Source organism: Bombina bombina, chromosome 6 (genome assembly GCF_027579735.1).
Source record: "Bombina bombina isolate aBomBom1 chromosome 6, aBomBom1.pri, whole genome shotgun sequence".
Taxonomy (NCBI): domain Eukaryota; kingdom Metazoa; phylum Chordata; class Amphibia; order Anura; family Bombinatoridae; genus Bombina; species Bombina bombina.
Window position 1 is genome coordinate 739,365,229 of NC_069504.1, and position 27,303 is coordinate 739,392,531.

Below are 27,303 nucleotides of genomic sequence, written 5' to 3' on the forward strand. Positions count from 1 at the left end.
TGAAAAGAAAAAAAAGGGGGGAGCATGTACAAGAGAGGAAAATTACAGAGAGATACAGAAACAGAGAGAGATAGAGAGAGAGAGAGAGGATGGGTTAAAGAGGTGAGAGTAAAAATTTGAAAAGAATGAAGAAATATGTAATATGTAAGACTATATAGCCAAAGATGGGGAAAAAAGGAAAATACATATTGAGTCATTGGAAGACAGAGTATTGGTGGGAAGGTAGGAAAGATGGAATTATAGGAACGAGAGACAATAATCACGTGTGGAAAATTGCTGGAAAACAAGAGATGGTAGAAGATTTTCCAGTAATTTGTCTCAAAAGTGAGACTTTAGCGTAGAAAGAGAGTTTGGTTGGGTAATAGTGTTCTGAGCAGCAGGAACACAGGAGTGTAACAGAGACAGCAGCAGAATATGTAGCAAGTAATGTGCAACCACCACCAAGGTCCTGTCACTCCCCACCACACTTCAGGATTCCTTTTCTGTATATTTTCCAGGCACGACAATTTAGAGTTAAGTGCAACAAGAATTAAAATAATTTGCAGTTCTTTTGTAGGAGGTGCATCAACTCTATCAAGGTGTAAAAGCAAAGATTAACAATCCCTGTAGGAAGAACAAGTAAGAACAAAATGGATGTAGCATTTCAGAGCAAGTGGGTTTGAGGAATATTATGGAGGTGAGTGAGAAGAAGGAAGAATGTGTTGATGATCTGCTTGTAGAGTCAAGTAAGAGGCTGGTGAAACACTTCTCTACTGGCAAAAAGAGTCGGACTGACTAATGTTTTAAGAGAGAAACAGATATGAATGGATAGATGTAAAAAGGAATGCTGTGAAGGTTTAGTTTAAAAATGAGTAAAAATGGAGTAATAAAGCAATGATGTGCAGATCTCTGAAAAGTATTAGACAACAATGTTCTGAATGTGTCCTCTTAGGGACGCATCAAGATGCACATTTCTGGCAGCAAATCGGTAATGATTGTGATGCTCTGCAAAAGCATCTATGTCAAAACAGCCTCTCCTAAAAAACTGTGTTGAGGAGAAGGTTCTTAAGCACAGGTTGTAACTGGTGTTGCCCCTCCAACTGAAGGCGAACAAATGGCCTTGTCTCCTCCTTTCTTGTCCTTCTGCTTGAGATGAATCTTGGCATGTCGTTTCCTCTCATCACTTCGTGCAAATTTACGTCCGCAAAAATCACAAGCAAATGGCTTCTCACCTGTGTGCGTGCGGATATGGGTGGTTAGATGGTCAGAACGGCTGAAACTCCTCATGCAGATGCGACATTGGAAGGGCTTGTGCCCGGTGTGTATGCGAAGGTGGCGAGTCAGCTCATCTGAACGCGAGAATCGTCGGTCACAGCCTTCAGCAGGGCAGGCATGGGGCCGCTCATGGAGAGGAGTTTTGCTTGGACGGTTGGGGTATTTCCTTGGGCGAATTGGTTTAAGAGTAAGAGGCTGATGGCTCATGCCCCCAAAACTGGGTAACACCTGCTTTTCTTTGAAGGCTTTAATAGTTTCCAGTGGTGTAATTGGAGGTGGGTTTACTCTCATTGCCTCCATATTTTGAAAGGGCTTCTGGTCCACAGTGGGCATATCTGAGTTATGGTGGAATAGATTATAGTCTGGTATCATTGGAAAAACACTAGAGTCCAAACTTTGCTTTGTAGATTGGTACTCCTGGGTGGTATAGGAACTCATGCCACCTCCTTGGAAGCCTACTTGCTCATGGTACAAATCTCCACAGCTAGCATATGGTGGCAAACTGTGGAACATAGACTCTACATCTCCCTGACTCTGTCCCATGATGCCACCTCCTCCCCCATTATTGCCACTTTGAGCTTGTGAAGTTGGCACTCCAAGGATACCCGCACTCATTAGGCTGATAATATTCTCCTGGCACCAGTTTGAGGGTGAGTCAAAAGAGAACTTGCCTAGGTATGTGACAGTTTTGTTTCCAGGTTGGAAGCTGCCAGAGTAAGAGAGATCCTGTGAGCTCTTCTCATTGGTGAGATTTAAGTCCATTACATTATCTGTAGAGAAAAAAGAAGAGATGAAAAAGATTAAGTAAAAGCTATTTAAATTTAAAGTGAAAATAAAAGGAAGTGCGTTATTATATATAACTGAGATGCTATTGCCATTGGCATTGTCAGGGTGGCTACTAGCTTCCTCAACATAATGGCTGGCACCCCAAATGCTACTACAACTGTGATCCCCCATGGTTTTCCCACCACTGTTCTGTCGATGGCTTCCACAGCCCCACTGGTCCCCTGCCCTGCTTGGCCACGCCCATGACACACCCGACCCTGACAGTTATACACTCAGTCCTCCTCCTCCTGTTGCAGCCCCACTTGTGGCATGTTCATTCCTCCTGTTGCGCCCTACCCCCCAAGAAACCTAAGAGCCTCCAAAAAATGTCCCCCTATTGTTACTTTCTGGTGATGCAACTGTTTCTAAATAACTAATAGGGACATCTTTCACAGAAAATTGTGGTTTATTCAGCACAAGAAAATCCATTTAAACACAAAAAGACACCATAATACATTTTACAAATGATCTTTCAGATAAAACAGGGTATGATGCCCCTTTTAATTTGCTGAAATAATGATCTGTTTAGCCCACTTTTTAACATTATAAGACCTGTATAACAGTATAAATATTCTTTTGTAGTAAAGGTGGTAACATAAAAGCTTACTCTGACCTTTTTTATAGAGATATTTTTAATAATATATATGAAGACATTTTCATATTTTTAGTCTGCACAGATACTTCATCATACTAGAGTATACAACAAATTAATTTTCAGTACAAAGATGTAACAGAATACAATATATCCGTTATTTATAGATACTCTTCTATATACCAACATTCAACACATTTAGTATCAGGTCATCAAGATACTCCATAATAGTAAAGATTGCATCATTAATGACAGTGTTTAGCAGTAATTATTATTATTAACTAGGGTGTCAGCACACACTAAAGTGGGGGATGAAAACCTTTTTGAGAGTGTGTGATCAAATTAATAGTATTCTAAACAATGGCACTAGAGGCGGGCAGTGTTGCAGTAACTCTGAGGAAGAAGTGCATGCCTTGTGCCGCACTGGGCAATCATGCCAGGATTCACCACCCCTATCCGACAGTGTAATTGCTCTTAGATGAGGGTATCACACAACATTAGGGCTATGAGTGATAGTTAAATGCTTGTGGTTCCTTTTTTTAGATTTAAACTGTTGATCTAAAAAATAAAATGGAGTGGCACCCATTAAGTAATATTACCTATATATACTTCTTTATTGAAATTATGTTACCTTTTTATATAATTGTTATTAATTAACTGAGTTCTTTGAATGGCATATAAAATATAGGTGTGACACATGAATTAAAAAATATGTCAAGGGTATTAGTTAGCAAAAATTGTTGACTGCTTCTCTTGCATAATAATGGCAATATACTAATTGCCACTGTATAGAGATTCTCAGCAACACTAGTTGCCTTCTGCTGTTGTTTGGGATTATGCGTATTGCTTCAGCATATAGAGAGTTACAGAGTTTCTGTTCAATTTAATGTATCTCCATAGCACCAGGAGTAAGGAAAATCTGCAGTTGGCTCTGAATGTTTCAGAGAAAGCAGCAAGGAGAAGAATCACTGACAGGGTAATAAGGCACCAAGGAGTTGGGTTACTCTAGAAATGACACTTGACATCCCCTTGTGTTAATACACTGTGCAAGAACTGTTTACCATGATTATATAGTATAGCAAAGCCATAGAAGAATAAATATCACATACATGTGCATGCATATGTGTATAAATCTAATCTATCCATCCATCTATCTATCTATCTATCTATCTATCTATCTATCTATCTATCTATAAACACACACCTGGAAACTATAAACTTAAAGGGACACTCAAGTCAAAATAAACTTTTATAATTCAGATAGAACACCAATTTTAAGACACTTTCCCTTTTACTTCCATTATCAAATTTTGCAGTCTTTTTATGTAGACACTTTCTGGGGAACAAGCCCTACTGAGCATGTGCAAAAGCTTACAGGGTATATGTATACTAGTCTGTGATTGGCTAATGTCTCTCACATGATAAAGGGGGCCTGGAAAATAGGAGAAAAAATAAATTTGCTACAAAAAAAAAAATCTACTGCTTATTTGAAATTGGGAGTAGATGATTTTGCATTGTCTTTTTGTTATGCACGTGGCAATTTTGCAATTGTACTGTATTTAGTGGTCCTTTAAGTCTAGATTACATTCTCCGCAATGCTTCCTGCCCATACCTGTTTCTCTCTCTTTGTCTATCGCCTGACTATTGTTAATCTTACATACAGGCGTTTCTTTTCCCTTCCTTAGATTGTGTAGCCCTTTCCAATATAATATCATCTTCCCAAGGATATCTCTCTTTCTTCCCTCTTCAAGAATACAACTCTCTTTACTTTCTATGTATTACATCTTTCTCTTTTATTTCATGACTCTATAGTTGGTTGTCTTTATCTATCTTTCCTTTCCTAAACCTGTTTCTCCCGATTCCTTGTCAGTCTCTATCACTGCTCAAAATTGTCTCCTTCCATATTAGTGTCCCCCTTCCCAAGGTTGTGCAGCTCTCTTTCCACCTTATTTCTTCTCCCCATGATCGTCTTTCCCAGTGTTGTTTCTATGGAGGATCTAGACACCAGTACCAGCAGCCCTAAATCTGATAGGCAGTCACTATTTTACCTGCCCATTGCGCTAATCAGAAGCAGAAAGTTACATTGAAAGTGAAAGTTTAATGGAAAAGGTCAGTTAAAAGAATGCTACCTATCTTCCTTATTTTCCATACGTTATATCTATCCCTAGCACTGCACATAGCAGCCTATCACTTCCTTTAGCAATTTATCACCAACTTTTCCATGGATCCCTTTCTTTCATCTTCTATTCTATGGCTGCATCTTGGCCTTCACTGATTGACTCTTTTCTCTTTGTTTTATTTTGTCTCTCTTGCTTCATATCTCTTTAAAGGGACAATCCAGACAAACTTAAATGCATTACAATGTTGAATAGGAGAATTTAAAGGGCTATTATAGTCCAAAAATGACATTCTCTAATCCGTTAAAGCATGTAATTTTCTGCTTTAATTAAAAAAATCAAAACACCTTTTATTTTTATACTGGCAGATTTTCTGCCAGTACTTAAGATGGCAGTGACAATTGTGGGGTGGGGGAGGGAAGAGAGCTGTTTGAGAGGTGTCAGGGAGGGATCAGGGGGTGGGATGATCTCTAAACTAAAGCTAAAATTAACCCTACAAGCTACCTAATTAACCCCTTCACTGCTGAGCATTATACAAGTGTGGTGCACAGCGGCATTTAGCGGCCTTCTACTAACCAAAAGGCAAAGCCATATATGTCTGCTATTTCTGAACAAAGGGGATCCCAGAGAAGCATTTACAACCATGTGTGCCATAATTGCACAAGATGTTTGTAAATAATTTCAGAAACCTAAAGTTTGAGAAAAAGTTAACGATTATTTTTATTTGATCGCATTTGGCGGAGAAATGGTGGCATGAAATATACCAAAATGGGCCTAGATCAATACTTTGGGTTGTCTACTAAAATATATATATACATGTGAAGGGTTATTCAAGGATTCCTGACAGTTATCAGTGTTACAATGTAACTATTGCTAATTTTGAAGAAAAAAAAATGGTTTGTAAATAGAAAAGTGCTACTTGTACTTATTGCCCTATAACTTGCAAAAAAAGCAAAGAACATGTAAACATTGGGTATTTCTAAACTCAGGACAAAATTTAGAAACTATTTAGCATGGGTGTTTTTTGGTGGTTGTAGATGTGTAACAGATTTTGGGGGGTCAAAGTTAGAAAAAAAGTGTTTTTTTTCAAATTTTTCATCATATTTTATAATTTTATTTATAGTAAATTGTATGATATGGTGGAAATAATGGTATCTTTAGAAAGTCCATTTAATGGCGAGAAAAACTGTATATAATATGTGCAGGTACAGTAAATGAGTAAGAGGAAAATTACAGCTAAACACAAACACCGCAGAAATGTAAAAATAGCCTTAGTCCTTAACGGTAAGACAATTAAAAAATATTCTGGTCACTAAGGGGTTAACCATACCTTCTCTAGCTCCTGCAGTGTTTCTATACTTTCCTTGAGTGCAGAAAAGTGTATTTAACCAAGGGCTAGTTATTTTGGTTTGTTCTGGGAAATTTGAGACCTAGGGCCTGATTAATTAAAGGGCTCTGGTTTGGCAAAATGAGCTAAGAAGTCTTATCAGTTATCAGTACTGTAAGGTCCCTCAAAAAATAAATGTAGAAAGGCAAATTTTAGCTTTTCATGTATCTATTCATGGTTCTGGATGTGGATGTGGGACACACAGATTACAGGAGTGTAATGCTTAAAAAAGAAAAAAAAAAAAGATTTTTCACTGTGCCAGCAAGTTTTTGACGACTGATCGCTAGACATGGTCCAAGAAGTTTCAGGTCAAGGCCAGATTGGACTACCAGGATATCAGATTTCCTGGTGGGCTGTAGCAGCTGGGGCTGGAAAGCTGCGTTTTATAGGGGTGATTAATTGTAATCGCCTTTGAGAAAAATGGGGTTTGTGCATTCTACTAACAACAAAAAATAGGGCTGGTATCCAAATTTTCCAGGGCTGCTTTTTATACCCAGTCCGGCCCTGGTTCAGGCACTGGGGACCATTTATCATTGTGCGGACGGACATGATCCGCTATAGCGAACCAGCATACGCTGTCGGCATTTATCATTGCAGCAGTAGTTCTTGTCAATCAGCAGGGGGTGTCAATCAACCCAATCGTATTGGATTGATTTCCGGCGATGTCTGCCTGCCACCTCAGAGCAGGCAGACAGGTTATGGAGCAGCGGTTTTTAGACCACTGCTTCATAACTTGTGTTTCTAGCGAGCCTGCAGGCTCGCCAGAAACACAGGGCATCAAGCTCCGTTCCGAGCTTGGCAAATAGACCCCACTGTGTCTTCCCTTATGGAGGGGTCACATTGTGTTTTCGTTTTTAAATCATTGCTTCTTCTAGTTTTAATAAATGTTTTTTTTCAGTCCTCCTGTGAGTTATTTTAGTTCAGTGCTCATCAGAACGAACCATATAAATATATATATATATTTAACGAGCTTTCTCTATTTCTTCAGATTCCCACAGGGAGTCTTTTTGTAGGAATTCTTCTTCTTGCAATAACTCTTGTTATGAAAATAACAAGGGTTATGAATAAGTATGTGATACTCATCAAGCAAAATGATCTAAAGGGTCATTGGAATCAAATCAATGATTTTTATATTGGCCATGAATAATATAATAATACAAATTGCTTTAAATAGCCTTTTAACTTTTTTATATTTTATAATAACATATTAACCACAACATGTATTGATATTTGCAGTGTTTTTCTTTTTAATGTTCAGGGCAATACGGCCAATTAGAGCCTTTATCACCCAAGGTATAGACAAAAGCTCCTGCTCAAATTTACCTTCTTTTTGTCTTGCAGATGTGTAATATGCACTAATGCTACTCAAGTGGTATAAAACGTAAGTGTGCATGCATTGTTATTTTTTTCGTAAATGTAACCGAAAAATAGCAGGTATGAGCACTTCAAAAAGACAGTCTAGTCAAAATAAACTTTCATGATTCAGATAGGGCATGTAATTTTAAACAACTTTCCAATTTACTTTTATCATCAATTTTTCTCTTGATATTCTTAGTTGAAAGCTAAACCTAGGTAGGATTATGTTAATTTCTTAGCCCTTGAAGGCCACCTCTTATCTGAATGCATTTTGACAGTTTTCACCACTAGAGGTTGTTAGTTAATGTGTGCCATATAGATAACATAGTGCTCACGCACGTGGAGTTACCTAGGAGTCAGCACTGATTGGCTAAAATGCAAGTCTGTCAAAATAACTGAAATAAGGGGGCAGTCTGCAGAGGCTTAAGGTAATCACAGAGGTAAAAAGTATATTAATATAACTGTGTTGGTTATGCAAAGCTGGGAAATGGATAATAAACGGATTATCTATCTTTTTAAATAAAAATTCTGGAGTAGACTGTCCCTTTAAACATACATGTTTCATTCACTTGGTATCCTTTGTTAAAAATCAGGAGCAGCAATGCACTACTGGGAGCTAGCTGGTGATTGCAGGCTACATACATTTGCCTTATGTCTTTGGCTCACCAGACGTGTTCAGCTACAATATGTACCAGTAGAGATGACTTTAACAATGTGTTTAACCCCAATGGGGTAAACACATTGTTAAATAAATAAATAATGCAATAATAAAATGTTCTAAAACATTAAAGCATTTTCTTTGTGGACTTTTATATCCATTTAAGTAAAGTGCACACACCAATTTCTAGATTACCCCATTGTACTTGTCTAAATGATTCCTCCAATACCTACAGAAAAACTCAGATGGCAAAACGTGGATGAAATTAGTGCTTTATGTGTGCTACCTGCAATTAACTAATCTATTAGTGTTACTGATGCAAAGGGGTTAAATCATCATTCTGTGAGTGTTACTGGCAGCCAAAGGGGGTTGCTCTATCTGTGTTACTGGGGGTTATATTACTGGTCTATGTGCATATAATGGTAAATAATGTTTTTGACCTTTTTCTGCAAATGAATTGAAATGTGCAGAGATGAGAAGGTAGCTGCAGGTCACGAGCAAGCCAGGGTCAATAGACAGGCATCAGTCAGTGCAAAAGCACTTGGGATAATCCAAAAGTGTAACTATACTTCATAAGCCAAAATTCATAAACCAGGGAGTCAGTCAGGATAAGGCATATAAACAAGGGGTTAGACAAAAAGCAAATTCCAATAACCATTTAAAGATTAAGCCAGGCAGAAAAAAAACACGAACAAAGGAAACGTTTTTAAAGGGTTCTCGATTAATAACATGCCCCAGATAAAAATTCAGGTGAGCAATATTAGGAACATAATTACCACAGTACACAGATTAACTTAGTAAATTTGTTTATAGTTCTATTCCTAATACAGCTTGAAAATAAAGACTTGCTAGGGGTCTTAAATAGCCCCCTCTCTAAACACGCCCACAGGGTGCAAGAGGAACCAGGACAAGCTGGATGCATCCAATGAAAAAGTTTGAGCAAGACAGGAACATGAAGATGAGAGGCAGTTTCCAAGGAAAGTTCCTCGGGGCAATAACTCTTCCAGTAAACCAGGTACGGGAGATGTCCCCTCATATCATTTCAATCTCATATTCCTCTAAAACCCTGTACCACCATTGGGCAAATAGGAAGAGGATGTTGTCAATGAAACAGATTCTTTATTTATGGCTTCAACTGTGCTATATGAAATACTAGGTGGATATGATAAGTATCCGGGAGCTTTAAACAAATTACCACAGGGTTTAAGATCTGGATAATGGGAAAGTTGCCCATATAGATAGGACCCAGCTTCTTGGTGGAACATTTTAGTCACAGATTTGCTGTAGAAAACCATAATTGGTCACCACAGCTTTAAGTGGGGGCAGGGTACTAAGGGCCCATTTCTAAAATGGTCTATGGTCTGGTAAAAATTCTATAAGAATGCTCCCCAGTCCTTCTATTACCCTAGGGAAATTATATAAAGCTACTTTTTACCCTGAAAACAAGGTGTCTTGCTAAAGAGAGTATACTGCATAGGAATGAGATGTATACATTACAAAAGTGCACAATCAAAATCATACAAAAAGAATAATTGAACCATTCACATAAATCGTAATTAAAAGGGACATGAAAAACAAACATTTTCTTTTTTGTTGAAGGTGCAGCAATGCACTACTGGGAACTAGATAAACTCATCGGTAAACCAATGACAAGAAGCAAATATTTGAAGCCACCAATCAGCAGATAGCTCCCAGCACCTAAGCCTACCTAGTTATCATTTTCAACAAAGGATACCAAGAGAACTAAGCAAATTAGATAATATAAGTCATTTGGAAAGTTGTTTTAAATTGTATACACTGTCTAATTCATGAAACAAAATTTTGGGGTTTCATGTACCTTTAAGTACAGTGGATGTGCAAAAAACACATAGAAATTCATATGCGCTGTGGAATCTGTTGGCGCTCTACAAATAACCGATAATAATAATACTTATAAGTACAAAATACAAAGCTTAATTGTTTTTTTCTTAAAATTGGTGTTCCATGGGCAAGTATGAAATTATCTCTAAAATCCCAGCTTAATTCTGCAAACATTTTCGCCCTACAGATCTCACTGTTATTTCTCACAACTTAAAAGGTGGTGAGTTTTTATATAAAATACTCATAAAATGAATTTCACTGAAAACAGCATAATCTGTATTTGTATCAGGCGTAATATTAAAGTTTAAACATATGCCGGGGTCTCCCTCTGTACTTCGTCCTCCATTGCGCACATTTAGCTAACAGAGAGCTCTCATTATTTTTATGGGAGACATTTTGCCACTTCCAGGGACACCCCCTTTTTAATAGAATTTAATGAGAACTGCCCTTGTGAGTGTTGACGTGCAAAACCTTCTGGTGACCCTGGACCTGTAGTAATATCTGCTAGAGGAGATGAAAAAATAAAGGTCAAATGATCAGGAAGTGGAGTGGCAACAGGTACCTCTGAACAAGCCTGGGGGTGAAACCCATAAGTAGCGTAGAATGGGGACATTTTCAAGGACTGATGCACATGGTTGTTACATGCAACCATAAAGAGTAGGGTGATCCAATCATCCTGCAAAAACAGCATAGGTACTGTTCCAAGGTCTGGTTAGTTATTTCAGTCTCCCCATTCAATTGCGGGTGGTATCCTGACTTGAAAAAAGGGTGAAGCAAAGGCTTGAACAGAAATGCTTCCAGAATTGTCCAGCAACCACTTTTTAAGGCAAACTATGAAGCAGAAAGAGATCTCTCAGCAACAGTGCAGCTGTAGTAGAAGCAGATTGAAGTCCCTTTTCAGGGATAAAGTTTGCCAGATTGGTCAATTGATCCACTACCACAAGGATGGTATCCATTGGAGGGATGCAATTCAACTATGAAATCCAAAGACACTGCAAACCAAGGTCTTTCAGGAATGGTCAAAGGCTGGAGAGTTCCATCAGGAGCCATAGTGATATGCACAGACACATACAGTACTTGAAGAGACTCTTAGACGGACTTCAGTAGTAAGCGTGGGCCATCAAAAGGTGCAGGAAGTTGCTTCCAACATTTGTTTGATACCCCCATGCCCAGCAGATGGGGGGGAGGGTCATGGTGAGCCACTTTTTTGTGGAAAAACATACCATCAGAGGACATCAAAAGCACTGTCAGAGGTGGAGTAGATTGACAGGCAAACTTAATTCTGCTAATAAATGATGTCTGAGTAGCAAACATCAGTTTCAGGGAGACAAAAACAGGGCTTTCTTATTTCTGGAAATGCCAAAATTAAATCTTGTGAAAAAGAAGGCTCATTGCACTTGGTGGGGACAAAGGCCCATGGTAGTCCTGTGATATTGCAAATTTCTATAGCAGTATTGACGGCATCTTCCTCTAAAAAGAAGGGCTGATTGATATCTGGTTGAATTACAATAGATGCTGTGGTGAATAAGTGCTTGAGTTTATTAAATACCAATTGAGTAACTCATGTGCAGGTAAACAGAGCCTGATAGTGGTAAGGTAGGTGATAGGGGCACACATGGCAGAGACGTTGCGTATGAAACCCGATAAATCTCTGGATTGGCTTTTTATTGGTTGGGATGGGCCAATTCAGAACAGTAACCTTTTTTTATGGTAATATGTCTAGGTGACAGGACATATACCAAGAACTCCACAGTGGACACTAAAAATTGGTACATTTTTAGTTTGGCAAAAAGTCTGTGAGTACGGAGTCTGAAGAGTAAAGCCTCAACATGTTTAATGTGCATAGTGGAAAAGGAAGAGAAGATGAGGATATCATCTAGGGTATAACAAGGAATGTGTCCAAAAAAATCCTTGAAAATATTCTTGAGGAAGTGTTGGAAAGTAGCTGGGGCACTGCACAATCTGAAAGATATCATTGATATTGAAAATGCCAATATTGAGTTTGGAACATTCTTTTCTATTTGTCCCCGTTCCTAATCCTCAGCAAATTATAAGCCCTACGGAGATCAATCTTAATGAAAATCTGGGCTCCCTAATTCAGTCAAGATGTTCATGGATGATAGGGAGGGGGTAACTGTTCCTGATAGTAATATTATTCAGGTGTCTATAGCCCATAGATGGTTGAAGCCACCATCCTTCTTTTCCCCAAAAAAATATACCTGCCCCAGCTGGTCTTATAAACCCTTTTGCCAAGTATTTCTACAATATACGATAGCTTAGCTCAGAAAATATGTCCAGAAGATATAGGCATCACAGGAACCAGATCTTTATGACAGTCATAAGGGCATGGGTGGGGGTATCAGCTCCTCATCTGTCAAAGACATCTAAAAATTCTTGGCACTCAGGAGGAATGACACTTGTATTGTCTGTGTGTACACCCATGATGGCTGTGATTTAATTAGAACAGGCAAATAGACAATACTCAGAGGCAAATGTAAATATCTAGGGGTTGCGTAAATGTAACCAAAGTAAACCCAATATCAGAAGAAATAGGGGGAATAATCAGTGTCAAACTGTAACAACTCTGTGTGCTTTGGAATTAAGGAAACAGTAAGAATTACAGTCTCTTTTGTAACTGGAAAAGATTTCTACTCCGAACACCTGGACTTGATTTTTTTTTCTCTTAAAGGGGATTCCAATATTAGCAGCAAGTGACGAGTCTAAAATCAAAAGGTAAGATGCAGAAGCAACAGAAGCTAAAATTCCTGCGTCTTGAGCGTTCAGCAGAGGATAAAGACCCTCTAATGTTAATAATCTGCCCTGGTTCATCTTGTGGACTGATTTCCTCTGAAGTAAAGGTGGCAGTAGGAGGTGGGGCTTGTCAGGTGAATGCTTGTTGGGTCATAGAGCTCTTGCTTTGTGTGTTTCTCTCAGATGTCTATCAATCTATGCAACTAATGTTTTAATTCCTTCCAGGTCACCAGAGCACCCACACGTGCTAATTCATCTTTTTAGGCCTCAAATATCGCTATGCGGAATTGATCCAAAAAGGCTGGAGCATTCCATTTGGTGTCACTGGAAATGCTGTGAAATTATGACATATCCTCCACTGACCTTTTCCCCTGTTTGATGGGCCATAGAGATGTCTGTGCTGTAATTGTTTGCTAAATTATTTACAAGAATCTTCATTAAACTTCCATATTATTTCCAAAGATGTTGGAGTTTCTACTAGAGACTTGATATATAATTGGTCATTCGTTATTTGGAAGTCCAGGTTTCTACACTCTTTCCTTTAAGCATTATATTGCTCTTCAACCTTTTATCTGGTATTCTGTCACAGTCTGGAGAGAATTTGTGCTGTTGTAGGCTGCATTCTATTCTGAATTGGTTCTGCTAATTTTGCAATATCATACTTTCTGACCAATGCATACGTTGTCTTTGCTATTGTTAAAGGGATATGAAACAGTGCTCCTTTAGTTAAAACAAATTTGTTAAATCAAAGTAAACATAAAAAGAAACAGATGATGTTAAAAAACAGCAAACAACCTATTTATTTTCTTTCATAATGAGCACTTAACAATTATTAGTGTAGCATTTTGACATCCTGGGTTATTCTTGCTGATCGGTGGCTAAATGCACCTACCATTAAAAAAGTGCTGTCCAGGGTTCTGAACCAAAAACTTGCTAGCTCCTTAGCTGAGATGCCTTCTTTTTCAAATAAGGATAGCAAGATAATGAACAAAAATTGATAATAGGAGTAAATTAGAAAGTTGCTTAAAAATGTCTGCTCTATCTGAATTATGAAAAAAAATGGGTTTAGTATCCCTTTAAGTTGCCTTCTGCCTCTTCTGAGCATGGGTAAACTGAGTTCTGGTGTATTTTGCATTCACTACACACTAATCCAGTTCAAGTTACACTAGAATATGTATGACATCAAGTTATAAATGTCTTCCTGCAGAGATCTCAGCTCCCTGCAGAAATTATGGTAAGAAAAGGTAAAATCCTTTTAAAATAATAAATAATACATATTGCAATGATTTCTAGTATAACTCACTGCTTAGTGCTTTTTATTACAGCAATGAAACAGACTGGTTAATATCCTTTTAAAGGGATATGAAACCCAAAATTTTTCTTTCACGATTCAGATAGAGAATGCAATTTTAAACAACTTTGAATTTACTTCTATCATCAACTTTTCCTCTTCTCTTGGTATCTTTTATTGAAAAGCAGGGGCCGTAAGCTCAGGAGCCAGACCATTTTAGGAGCACTATATGGCAGGAGTTTTGCAAAAAAATGTATCCATTTACAATAGCATTAGATAGCAGCAGATGCCTGCCTAGGTTTATCTTCAACACCGAATATCATGGGAACAAAGAAATTTGAATACAATAAATTGGAAACTTTTTTAAAAATGTTATGCTCTGAATCACAAAATACAGTTTTTGGGGGTTTATATCCCTTTAAATTTCAATTCAATTTTAATAGTGACTTTATTAAATGAGTTTCTTAATTTGGGAATCTCTGTGCACTCTTATTTTATTTTTATGTTTTATTATTTTTTGGCAGAAAAAAAACAAATCTCCTTTTGTGCTTTCTGAATGTGGTTACATTTTCAGAATCCTATTTTTGAAATGAATGTTCTTCTATTAAATTCCAGACCTAAGACTGATAATGATTTTCTTCTTCATAGGCTTAAAAAGAGAGTTTGTAAATATTATTTGAAGGCTATGACATTTAGCAAATAAGAATACTTTTGTCCTCCACTATGATTCCATAAAGGGACAGAAAGCTTCAAAAAGCTGACCTCTTTGTACAGTTGGTTTACACTACAGTTTTTATGAGCTAATAAAGAAGTCTCCACACCTTAAAGGGACACTGAACCCAATTTTTTTCTTTTGTGACTCAGACAGAGCATAACATTTTAAAGGGACAGTCAACGCCAGAATTTGTGTTGTTTTAAAAGATAGATAATTCCTTAATTACCAATTCCCCAGTTTTGCATAACCAACACAGTTATAATTATACACGTTTTACCTCTGTAATTACCTTGTATCTAAGCCTCTGCAGACTGCCCCCTTATTTCAGTTCTTTTGAAAGAGTTGCATTTTAGGCAATCAGAGCTGTCTCCATGGTAAATTCACGTTCACGAGCTCAATGTTATCTATATGAAACACGTGAGCTAATGCCCTCTAGTGGTTAAACACTGCATAGATTAGAGGCGGCCTTCAAGGTTTAAGAAATTAGCATATAAATCTCCTAGGTTTAGCTTTCAACTAAGAATACCATGAGAACAAATCAAAATTGGTGATAAAAGTAAATTGGAAAGTTGTTTAAAATTATATGCCCTATTTTAAACATGAAAGTTTTTTTTGGACTTGACTGTCCCTTTAAGCAACTTTCTAATTTACTCCTATTATCACATTTTCTTCATTCTCTTGGTATCTTTATTTGAAATGCAAGAATGTAAGTTTAGATGCCGGCCCATTTTTGGAGAACAACCTGGGTTGTTCTTGCTGATTGGTGGTTAAATTCATCCACCAATAAAAAAGTGCTGTCCAGAGCTCTGAACCAAAAAACTTAGATGCCTTCTTTTTCAAATAAAGATAGCAAGAGAACAAAGACAATTTGATAATAGGAGTACATTCGAAAGTTGCTTAAAATTGCATGCTCTATCTGAATCACGAAAGAATTTTTTTTGCGTTCAGTGTCCCTTTAATGTAACAACTTATATCCTAGGCTAGGTATAATTAAACATTTTAAAATAGCTCCTATTTTGGCTATGGTGAACTAAAGCTGTCAGGAATGGTAATTGTATATTTGTGAGAAACGGAGGTGTCCAAATAATATCTATAGTTACAGCATACTTCAAGAAGGCACATGACTATTCATCTACCTATACTCAATATGACATCCCCATTGATTTATTGTAGTTATAAATATCTGGATAAATGGTCAAAAATTATGGGCTAGGTTACGAGTGGCTCATTACCGGTCACGCACGAATAATAAGGGGTTTATTGTGGCTTTTTGTGTGCGTCGAAAGTAGAGTGCGTATTACAAGTTGAAAGTAAACACGCTCGCTTGAGTTCAATCTAATTTAACGTGCAAAACTTCAGAACTCTGGTTAACTGTGACGTGAGTCCGAAAAGTTGCTCAAAACACATCAAAAATACATTTAAAAGTACAGTTACACTCATGATAACACTGACTAATATTATTAAAAAAAAATATTGCATAAAAAAGGGCTCAAAGATATGAGGTCTCAGGTGTAAGAGAAAAAAAGGTCTTTAACAAAGAGATACATACATATAAATGTCTAAATATTTATGTGTGTATGTATGTATATATATATCCTATATAATAAAAGGCCAAGTGTGTTTATCCGAAGCTGTCATGCGCAGTAGAGACTGCGAGCGAGGACAAACATACCTGGCCTTCCTACTGACCTCCCTGGCGTTGTGTGGCGGAGTGGGCGTGGCCGGACGGGTGCGGCACGGGCGTGATGTGGGCGGGGCCAGATGCTGGGGCCGAGACAGAGAGCTCTAAAGAGGGGGATAGAGAGAGCAGAAAAGGGGGGATAGAGAGAGGGAGAGAGAGACAGCAAAAGAGAGAGGGAGAGAGAGACAGCAAAAGAGAGGAGGGAGAGAGAGACAGCAAAAGAGAGGGGGGGGGAGAGAGACAGCAAAAGAGAGAGGGGGAAAGAGACAGCAAAAGAGAGGGGGGAGAGAGACAGCAAAAGAGAGAGGGAGAGAGAGACAGCAAAAGAGAGGGGGAGAGAGAGACAGCAAAAGAGAGAGGGGGAGAGAGACAGCAAAAGAGAGGGGGGGAGAGAGACAGCAAAAGAGAGAGGGGGAGAGAGACAGCAAAAGAGAGGAGGGAGAGAGACAGCAAAAGAGAGGGGGGAGAGAGACAGCAAAAGAGGGGGGGGGAGAGAGACAGCAAAAGAGAGGGGAAGAGAGAGACAGCAAAAGAGAGAGGGAGAGACAGCAAAAGAGAGGGGGGAGAGAGAGACAACAAAAGAGAGAGGGGGGAGAGAGAGAGCAAAACAGAGGGGGGAGAGAGAGAGCAAAACAGAGGGAGGAGAGAGAGAGCAAAAAAGAGGGGGGAGAGAGAGAGCAAAAGAGAGGGGGAGAGAGAGAGCAAAAGAGAGGGGGAGAGAGAAAAAGAGAGGGGAGAGAGAGACAGCAAAAGAGAGGGGGAGAGAGACAGCAAAAGAGAGGGGGGATAGAGACAGCAAAAGAGGGGGGAGAGAGACAGCAAAAGAGAGGGGGGAGAGAGACAGCAAAAGAGAGGGGGAGAGAGAGACAGCAAAAGAGAGAGGGGGAGAGAGAGACAGCAAAAGAGAGAGGGGGAGAGAGACAGCAAAAGAGAGGGGGAGAGAGAGACAGCAAAAGAGAGAGGGAAAGAGAGACAGCAAAAGAGAGAGGGGGAGAGAGAGAGCAAAACAGAGGGGGGAGAGAGAGAGCAAAAGAGAGGGGGAGAGAGAGAGCAAAAGAGAGTGGGGATAGAGAGAGAGCAAGGGGCGGGACCACTGTACTGCAAAAAATGGCCCGTGTACACGGGCTTTAGGACTAGTGTATATATATATATATTTAAATATATGTGTGTGTGTACATGCGTATTTATATGTGTATATACTTTGTACCTTGTATCTCTAAAACTGAACTCCTTATTTTGTCCCCTTCCTCCAAAATCTCCACCCCCCAATTTTCTATAACTGTTGATAATTCCATCATTACCCCTACCCCGCATGCTCGATGATCACACTTGACTCAGACCTTTCTTCCACTCCTCACATTCAGTCCTTGGCTAAAGCCTGGCATATTCCTCTGACACGATACCTACGCAGATGCTCCAGTACTACTGAGCAACATTGGAGGAAATCTCGGAGTTCAGCTGACTTTCTTCACTACAAGCTCATCCTGAACTCCTACTATTCTGCCCTTAATCTTTATAAGCAACAATATTTTTCTAATCTCATCTCTACTCTTTCCTCTAACCCTAAACGTTTGTTCTCCCCGTTCAACACTCTTCTCCGCCCACCCCCACCTCCTAACTCAACCTCTCTCTCAGCTCAAGATTTTGTAAGCCACTTCAAAAACAAAATTGACTCCATCAGAAGTGAAATCAGCTCTCTACATACTTCCAATCTCCCACCCCCTCAAAAGCTCACGATCACCCAAAACCCAAATATCCAAAAATGCAGCTCTTTTGCCCCTGTTAATGAGGATGAAGTTTCTGCCCTTATACTGTCCTCCCACCTCACTACCTGTCCCCTCGACCCCATCCCCTCACAGCTACTCCCCTCCCTCTCTTCTACCCTCACCCCCATACTCACACACATTTTCAACCTCTCCCTCAGCACTGGTATATTTCCCTCATCTCTAAAACATGCACTGGTCACACCTATCCTCAAAAAACCTTCCCTTGATCCAACCTCCCCTTCCAATTACCGCCCTATTTCCCTACTCCCTCTTGCCTCAAAGCTCCTCGAAAAGCTAGTTTACGCACGTCTATCACATTTCCTTACACTAAACTCTCTTCTTGACCCACTGCAATCTGGATTTCGTTCCCATCACTCTACAGAGACAGCAATTGTCAAGGTTACCAATGACCTACTTACAGCAAAATCCAAAGGCCACTTCTCTCTGCTTATCCTCCTTGACCTGTCTGCAGCCTTTGATACTGTTGACCACCCTCTTCTGCTCCAAACCCTCCAATCCTTCGGCATCTGTGACACAGCTCTCTCGTGGTTCTCTTCCTATCTGACTAACCGTACATTTAGTGTAGCCTTCTCCGGAGCATCCTCTGCCCCGTTACCACTTTCTGTTGGGGTACCTCAAGGCTCTGTCCTTGGTCCCCTTCTCTATTCAATCTACACCTCGTCACTAGGTTCCTTAATAAAGTCCCATGGGTTTCAATACCATTTGTATGCCGATGACACCCAAATCTACCTCTCTGCACCAGAAATACCTCCTTCCTTACTAACCCGTGTCACTAACTGTCTTTCTCACATCTCATCTTGGATGTCCTCTCACTACCTTAAGCTAAATCTCTCCAAAACTGAACTCCTTATTTTTCCCCTTCTTCCAATGTCTCCACCCCCAAAATTTCTATAACTGTTGATAATTCCATCATTACCCCTACCCTGCACGCCCGATGTCTTGGGGGTCACACTTGACTCAGATCTTTCCTTCATTCCTCACATTCAGTCCTTGGCTAAAGCCTGCCGCTTCCACCTTAAAAACATTGCTAAAATTAGACATTTCCTTACACAAGATACAACCAAGATTTTAATCCACTCTCTCATCCTTTCCCGCCTCGACTACTGCAATTCCGTCCTCTCTGGTCTACCTAGCTGCCGCATAGCTCCTTTACAATCCATTATGAATGCCTCTGCCAGGCTCATCTTCCTTACTCGTCGCTCTTCATCTGCTGCACCTCTCTGCCAATCCCTTCACTGGCTTCCTCTTGCCTCTAGGATTAAACATAAAATCCTCACCCTGGCATATAAAGCTCTCAACTGCACTGCTCCCCCCTACATCTCAGAACTTGTCTCTAGATACTCTCCCTCCCGTCCCCTTCGATCACCTCAGGATCTCCTCCTCTCCTCTTCTCTTGTTACTTCCTCACATTCATGTTTACAGGACTTCTCCAGACTGGCCCCCATTTTGTGGAATTCCCTGCCTCGCTCCATAAAACTCTCCCCTAATTTTAACAGCTTCAAGCACTTCCTAAAAACTCTACTATTCAGGGATGCTTACAACCAACACTAACCTTTCCTAACGCCATTGCTTTCCCCTTGAACCCCTTAGATTGTAAGCCTATGGGCCCAGCTGTTTACAGATCGCTTCATAAGAGCAGACTACAACAGTGAAACTCTCGGCAGGGCCCTCTACCAACTTGACCGCTACAAAAGCTATCCTGTACACCGACTATGTTTACAGCGCTGTGGAATCTGTTGGCGCTCTACAAATACCTGATAATAATAATAATAAAGCCTGCCGCTTCTACCTTAAAAACATCTCTAAAATTAGACGTATCCTTACACAAGATACAACTAAGATTTTAATCCACTCTCTCATCCTTTCCCGCCTTGACTATTGCAACTTCGTCTTCTCTGGTCTCCCTAGCTGCCGCCTAGCTCCTTTACAATCCATAATGAATGCCTCTGCCAGGCTCATCTTCCTTAGCTTCTTTACACGCCACTCTTCATCTGCTGCACCTCTCTGCCAATCCCTTCACTGGCTTCCTCTTGCCTCCAGGATTAAACACAAAATCCTCACTCTGATATACAAAGCCCTAAACTGCACTGCCCCCCCTACATTTCAGACCTTGGGACCTATTTATCAAGCTCCGTAACCTGTCTGCCTGCTCTGAGGCGGTGGACAGACATCGCCAGAAATCAACCCGATCAAATACGATCGGGTTGATTGACACCCCCTGTGAATCTGCAGGGGTGGCATAAATGCCGAGAGCGTCGATGTGCAGGGGACATGATCCGCAATATCCGATCATGTCCAGATACTCTCCCTCCCGTCCCCTTCGCTCTGCTCACGATCTCCTCCTCTCCTCCTCTTTTGTTACATTCCCGTTCACAGGACTTCTCCAGACTGGCTCCCATCTTGTGGAACTCCCTGCCTCGCTCCACAAGACTCTCCCCTAGTTTTAACAGCTTCAAGAGCTCCCTAAAAACTCTACTTTACAGGGATGCATACAACCTACACTAACCTTTCCTAACTCTATTGCTTTCCTCTTGAACCCCTTAGAATGTAAGCCTATGGGCCCAGCTGTTTGTAGATCGCCTTCATAAGAGCCGACTACAACAGTGCAACTCTCGGCAGGGCCCTCTACCCAATTGATCCCTGTAAATGTTATCTTGTATACCGCCTATGCTTATAGCGCTGCGGAATCTGTTGGTGCTCTACAAATACCTGATAATAATAAAATGTACAGACATATATACACATAAATACATATGTATACATATATAGACCTATTTATTAGTGCATTGGAGCCCTTTGCAGTTAAGAAGCTGAAAACATGAAAAATCCTATTTATGCAATATTCATATTTAATAAAGTGTTTAACTATGTATTTACTATAAATATTATACATTTTAATATTTTTAAATAGATATTGCTAGATATATCTGTATATATCTATACCTATATGTAATTATATATATATATATATATAGGTATAGATATATATTTTAACAAAAACTATCATATATATATATATATATATATATATATATATATATATATATATATATATATATATATAAAATATGTATTTATGAATAAATAGAAAATTGGAATGTGAAATATTCAAATTTCATGTTGGGTTAGTGCATGATTAAACGCGATCGGGTTTTCGTGCGGGTAAGGGTGTTAGTTGTTTTCCACTTTTCGAGCTCGAAGGTCTATGGGGAAAAATATTAACATTGTTTGTGATATTCGAAGTTTGGCTTTTAGCGCTTGTGCGAAAACGTATTACTTTCAACTTGTTATAAGCACGCAAAAAGCTTCTAGCATATTTAACAAGTGAGTGGGAACGCTAAATAGTGCGCCACTTGTAATCTTACCCTATATTAGGGAACTTTTAATATAACATTTTTGACAACCCAGGCATTCTTATCTTTGGACCGGTTCTAAATGGTCATTGGTAAGATCACAGCCTCTATAAAAAATTGTTCTGTGTAAATAGTATTGCACAGTGTATACAACTGTCACTTATGTGTGGGATTATATGTTATATATCTGATTTCAGTATGTGGGATTATAGAAACGACCTACAGACAATATATGGAAATTAAAAAAATGCCCAGGAGTTTGGAATCCGTCAAAGTGTATTAAAGGGATACTAAACCCATTTTTTTTCATGATTAAGATAAAGCATGCAATTTTATACAACTTTCTAATTTACTCCTATTATCAATTTTCTTCGTTCTCTTGCTATCTTTATTTGAAAAAGTAGTAATGTAAACTTAGGAGCCGGACCATTTTTGGTTCAGCACCCTGGGGAGTGTTTGCTGATTGGTGGCTACATTTAGCCACCAATCAGCAAGCACTACCCAGATGCTAAACAAAAATTGGGCTGGCTCCTAAACTTTAAATTCCTGGTTTTCAAATAAAGATACCAAGAGACCGAAGAAAAATTGATAATAGGAGTAAATTAGAAAGGTGCTTCAAATTGCATGCTCTATCTGAATCCGGAAAGAAAAAAATGTGGGTTTAGTGTCCCTTTAACTTATATTTTAGTCTCTAAACTCATATCATTTTGGAATCTTCTCGATACAACAGCCATAAACCTACTTCATGTTGTTCTGTCTGATTAAGAATGAAACCGTTGCCAATTAGTGTCTTCCCATATCACATCTCTCTCATGCTGTTGTGAACAGTATTGCTTATGTGCATATACATATAGTTGACTGACTGAGAAGCTAGCAAATTACATATTGGGAATTTGAATTTACAAGATTTTCTAGTCATATTGTAAAATTTTAGGATTACAATATGATGTTGTTGCCCCTGAGAAAACAAGGCTTCAGTAAGAAAAATATATCTAATTCTCCTTACACTTTATAGATATATAGTATCTCTTTTCTATCTTTTCTAATGATTAAATAGTAACCTTTTTCAAATAAATGAACATATTGAATTGCTGTTTTTACATTTTCTGGGAAATAAAATGATTAATTACACAATCATTTAATTCTAAATTTGAAATATATATATATATATATATATATATATATTATACAAATAGTTGAAATAAGCAATTCTTAGATGAATGTCAAAACCTTACCTATAAAAACTGAGATAGAAACATATTTATGAATGCAGAAAAATTGTATGTGATGGGGAAATAATTGCTTGTTCATAAGAATGAGTACCCCTGTCATAAAATATATAGTACCTCATCACATTTTATGCATTAAAAAATACTCTCTTTAAAGGACAGTAAAGTCAAAATTGAACTTTAATGAATTTAAACAACTTTCCAATTTACTTCAGTTTTTTAATTTGCTTCATTCTCTTGGTATCCATGGTTGAAAAACATATCTAGGTATGCTCAGGAGATAGCTGTTGGTGGGTAACTGAACATATAAACCTCTTGTTATTCGCTCATCCTATGTGTCTAGCTAGCTCCCAGAAGAAGAATTGCTGCTATTTCAACAAAGGTTACCAAGAGAATGAAGCAAATTTCATAATAGAAGTAAATTGGAAAGTTGATTAAAATTGTATGCTCTGTTTGAATCAAATACAAAATTTTGGATTTATATCCCTTTAAAAAATTATAGTACAATGATAACTTCCCAATAGCTGCATTAACCCTTAATCATAAATGACTGTAAGTAATACAGAGTTTTAGGAAGACGCAGCACATACTAATAACATAATATCACGTACAGTTCTGAATTAAAGCATTGTATTAGCAGAAAAGAAATTATTTATAAACCACTGCCCGGCATATGATGTGCATCTTTAAAGGGACAGTATACAATAGAATTGTTATTGTTTTAAAAGATAGATAATCCCTTTATTACCCATTCCCCAGTTTTGAACAACCAACACGGTTATATTAATATAATTTTTACCTCTGTGATTATCTTGTATCTAAGCATCTTCTCACAGCCCCCTGATCACATGACTTTATTTATTATCTATTGACTTGCATCTAGTACTGTGTTGTGCTAACTCTTAAATAACTCCTCGGGTGTAAGCATAATGTTATCTATATGGCTCACATGAACTAGAACTCCCTTGTTATGAAAAGCTAATAAAAAAGCATGTGATAACAGGTTGTCTATAGTGGCTTAGAAACAGGCAGAAATGTAGAGGTTTAAATGTTAAAAAGTATATTAATATAACTGTGTTGGTTGTGCAAAGCTGGGGAATGGGTAGTAAAGGGATTATCTATCTTTTTAAACAATAAAAATTATAGTGTAAACTGTCCCTTTAAGGGAAAATATATCTAAGAAAGCACTTTTTGATGCACTTTTTAAAGTCAAGAAACTAGAACAATCGATTATAAATAAATAAATAAATAAATAAATAAAGTAGAATTGGAAAGGAATTTAACAAATTTCAGAATAGGGAAAAAAACGCCTAAATCTGAAGTTAGTCTGGAAGAGGTTATTGTATAGTGTTATAAAGTAGTTGATACATAACTAAATGCTCAGCAGGTCACTGAACCACCCCCCCCCCCCCCCATGCAATAGAAAATGTAGTAGAGAGAAGTTTCTTACTTAGCAGAAACTATTACTATTTACTTAAATGACCATTAACTGATGTGTAACTTTTAAAGGGAAACTAACTCCAAAGACTTGTGCTGCAAATAGGTTAAAGTATGGAATTCCCGCCGCCCCCTTATGCACCTACTCAACCCCAATCTTGTGAGCTGTCACCAACTGCCCCCACGATTCACCTTCAAACTCAGTCGCTAGCTTCCCCCACACACAACAGGCTGGGAGCTCCCCCACCTCCGCAACCATATTTAAAGACTTCCTTCCCCCACAATGTGACGCTGATCATGTCTGAAGAGGGGAACTGAACAGCTGTTACTGCAATGTGGTACAATAGAGATGGGTTACCCATTTAGTGATACAGAGCAGCATTGATGCACAAGGTGATCAGGCACTTTAGAAGATGAGTTACCTTTATGTGTTACTCAGGTGACAAGGAGCAAAGCATAAAAGTATTGAGAATTTACCTTACACCACAGGGATTTGATAGGTAAAAAATGTACAGGGAGAGAGTGGCAAAGAAAGTGACAATCAGCAATTGGATTTCACTTACTTGACATGATGCTAAGAATGAATAGAAACAATAATAGGTAGAAAGTTGTGAGACAAGGTAGGGGAGCTACAGAGTAATTGATGGGAGAATAAGACATTGGGGAGACAGGTTGCCTTTAATATTACTCACAAGGATAATAATTATGCAAAAATATAAAGCACCCATTTGGGATGTTAAGTAGTTTATCAACAGCAATTCTGCTATAACTCAAGTACAATTGTGGCTTACCACAAATGAAAGGGGAAGAACTCCAAGTGTCCTTATTAATTGTATGCTTGCTATAAAATAGTCCAGAAACCGTTTTAATGTAATTACTACAAAGGGAATCAATAGGATTTTAGTAAGCCAAATAAAAAGTGATGTAAAATACATACATGTAACATGCTATAAAATAGACCATCACAAAGCAAAATAATAGTGACCAGAACCGATAGAATACCTAGTGAGATACTTATACAAAATACAACGTGCAGAATAAAATAGCACACAGATAAATGAAGTTATAGAATACAGTGTGAGAACATACAAGTCACTATAGTGATGAGTAACGTGCGCAGAACTAGCGCTAACTTCTAGCTCGTTAGAATTACAGCAATGTAACAACTTGTAGCTCTTTATAATACCCATAAAGCAATGCAATGACTTAGACATGGCTATAATGCCACCAGGAGCAATGCAGTAACAGATGGTAACATAGTAATGGCACTGGGTATTATAATGTGCAGTGTAACAACGTGCAGAGTTCTACAGTAATAAAAAGTGTGACTTTCTGAAGGTCTTCATGAAAAGGATACAATGATGGGTAAAGCATTAAAAAGACAAACAGAAATAATACTAATACTGCAGGACTACAATGCCAACAACAGCAATGTAATAACATAGGGCACAATAAGCAACAGGGTAATGTAATGACACTCAACCTATAATTATGTACGTTACAGAGAAACAATAGCGTCACAAGTACAATATTACCATATATTATATGTTATAACCGCACTATATAATGTCAGTCAGAGCAGTGGTAATAGCGGAGCCATATATTCCGCGGAACCAATGATACAATGGACATACCAAATGGCAAGCAGAAATACAACACGCAGGCACATTAGTCAAGTTAAGTGATATAATATGTAGAGCATAAATAATAATGGGGCAATTATTATAATTTACAAAAGGTGGGTAGGTAACTCTTATAATAGAGCCCAATCCCCCCCCCCCCCCCAACACCTACCTATTATGGTCTCCTGTATTCTACAACACCCAGCAATGTATTTCTATCACATTCCATTTGTCACTTGGCAAATTATACCCTAGGCACCCACGCTGCCCAATTGCCCCACTTACCTGCAGACATGGCTGAGTAGTGCTGGTCATTGCCTCCGCCTGAGTATAAATTCAAGGGTCCGTGCAGGTCCTGTCCCTCTTCAGGGTAAAGGGAATCCGATAACAGCGATGTCATATTTACCGAGAGTTTATCCAACAGTTTGCCAGTCATATCACCGGACAGATTTGGCAAGATGAAGAATGGACAATAGAATTACTCCAACCCTCCAGTGAGGGGCATGAATCCCCAATCTATGTTACCCAGATTTGCCCCAGTGGTGCTTGCTTTGCCTCAGAGGGAGTACTTGTGGAACTACCCCAGGGATAGCTAGGATAAGGAGTATTAGTGCTGCCCCATGATGGGAAGGGAACATACCAAATGTGTCCAATGGAAAGGAAAACGTGGTCTCCTTGTTGACCTGGGTATCAATGATGCACTCAGTGTGGGTATTAAATAAGAGAGTATTCGGGGCATTAGTTCCTGAACTGGACTATGATAGCAGAGTAAAATATATAAGATTTGCTTTGTAAAAAAACCATCATAAATTAATTGGATGACTAATAAATCGAGATGTTAAAATAGGTTTGGTGATGGAAGAGAGATACGCTTCTGGGCATTAATAGATTTTTATGATTAATCATACAAAGTCAATTAGATATAGCAGCCTGGGGCTTAGGGGGTTATAGATAAGGATTTAGATTGCCCCCCTAAAATTGGCAAGTGGTTAGATGATATAAGTAAAGGGTAGGTGGTGGGTGTGGAGATAGGGGTGGAAAATAAAAAAATCCCCTGGGAAGGTTGATGGAGGTGGGTGGGAGAGATGCTGACCTGTCACTAGGGGTAACTGATGAGGCTATCTGCTCTCTATCCTCTCTATGAATCCCGTTGCTCCAGCCTGGGGACTCCGGCTCCTTTTTATCTCCGCCTGGGGAAGCTTTAGTGACGTAACTGCCCATATAAGGACACACATAGCCCGTGATGTCAGAATGGAACCTCCTTATAATGGAACATTATATCGAAAGCAGGAAGCGGTGAAGAGATTGGACCCACACGCTGTATATAAATATACTTGTATGTATACGTTACTAAACTATATTATATATATATATATATAATTATATAT

General features: G+C 38.7%; 1 protein-coding gene across 1 annotated transcript; it reads right to left on the reverse strand.

Annotated features, from left to right (window-relative positions):
* Nucleotides 1-1,044: 1,044 nt before the first annotated feature.
* EGR3 (early growth response 3) lies at nucleotides 1,045-26,351 on the reverse strand. The gene is made up of 2 exons (XM_053716069.1): nucleotides 26,201-26,351; nucleotides 1,045-2,024 (listed from the first exon to the last, which is right to left on the reverse strand). Exons 1-2 carry the CDS (start codon nucleotides 26,349-26,351, stop codon nucleotides 1,045-1,047), a joined length of 1,131 nt encoding a protein of 376 aa, XP_053572044.1.
* Between the last annotated feature and the right edge of the window lie 952 nt (nucleotides 26,352-27,303).

Bases quoted from the DNA above. Each gene is read 5' to 3' on its own strand.
- EGR3 (XM_053716069.1), bottom strand. From the start codon at position 26,351: ATGACTGGCAAACTGTTGGATAAACTCTCGGTAAATATGACATCGCTG. The intron at 2,025-26,200 runs GTAAGTGGGGCA...TTTTCTCTACAG, and splicing joins CTACTCAGCCATGTCTGCAG to ATAATGTAATGGACTTAAAT.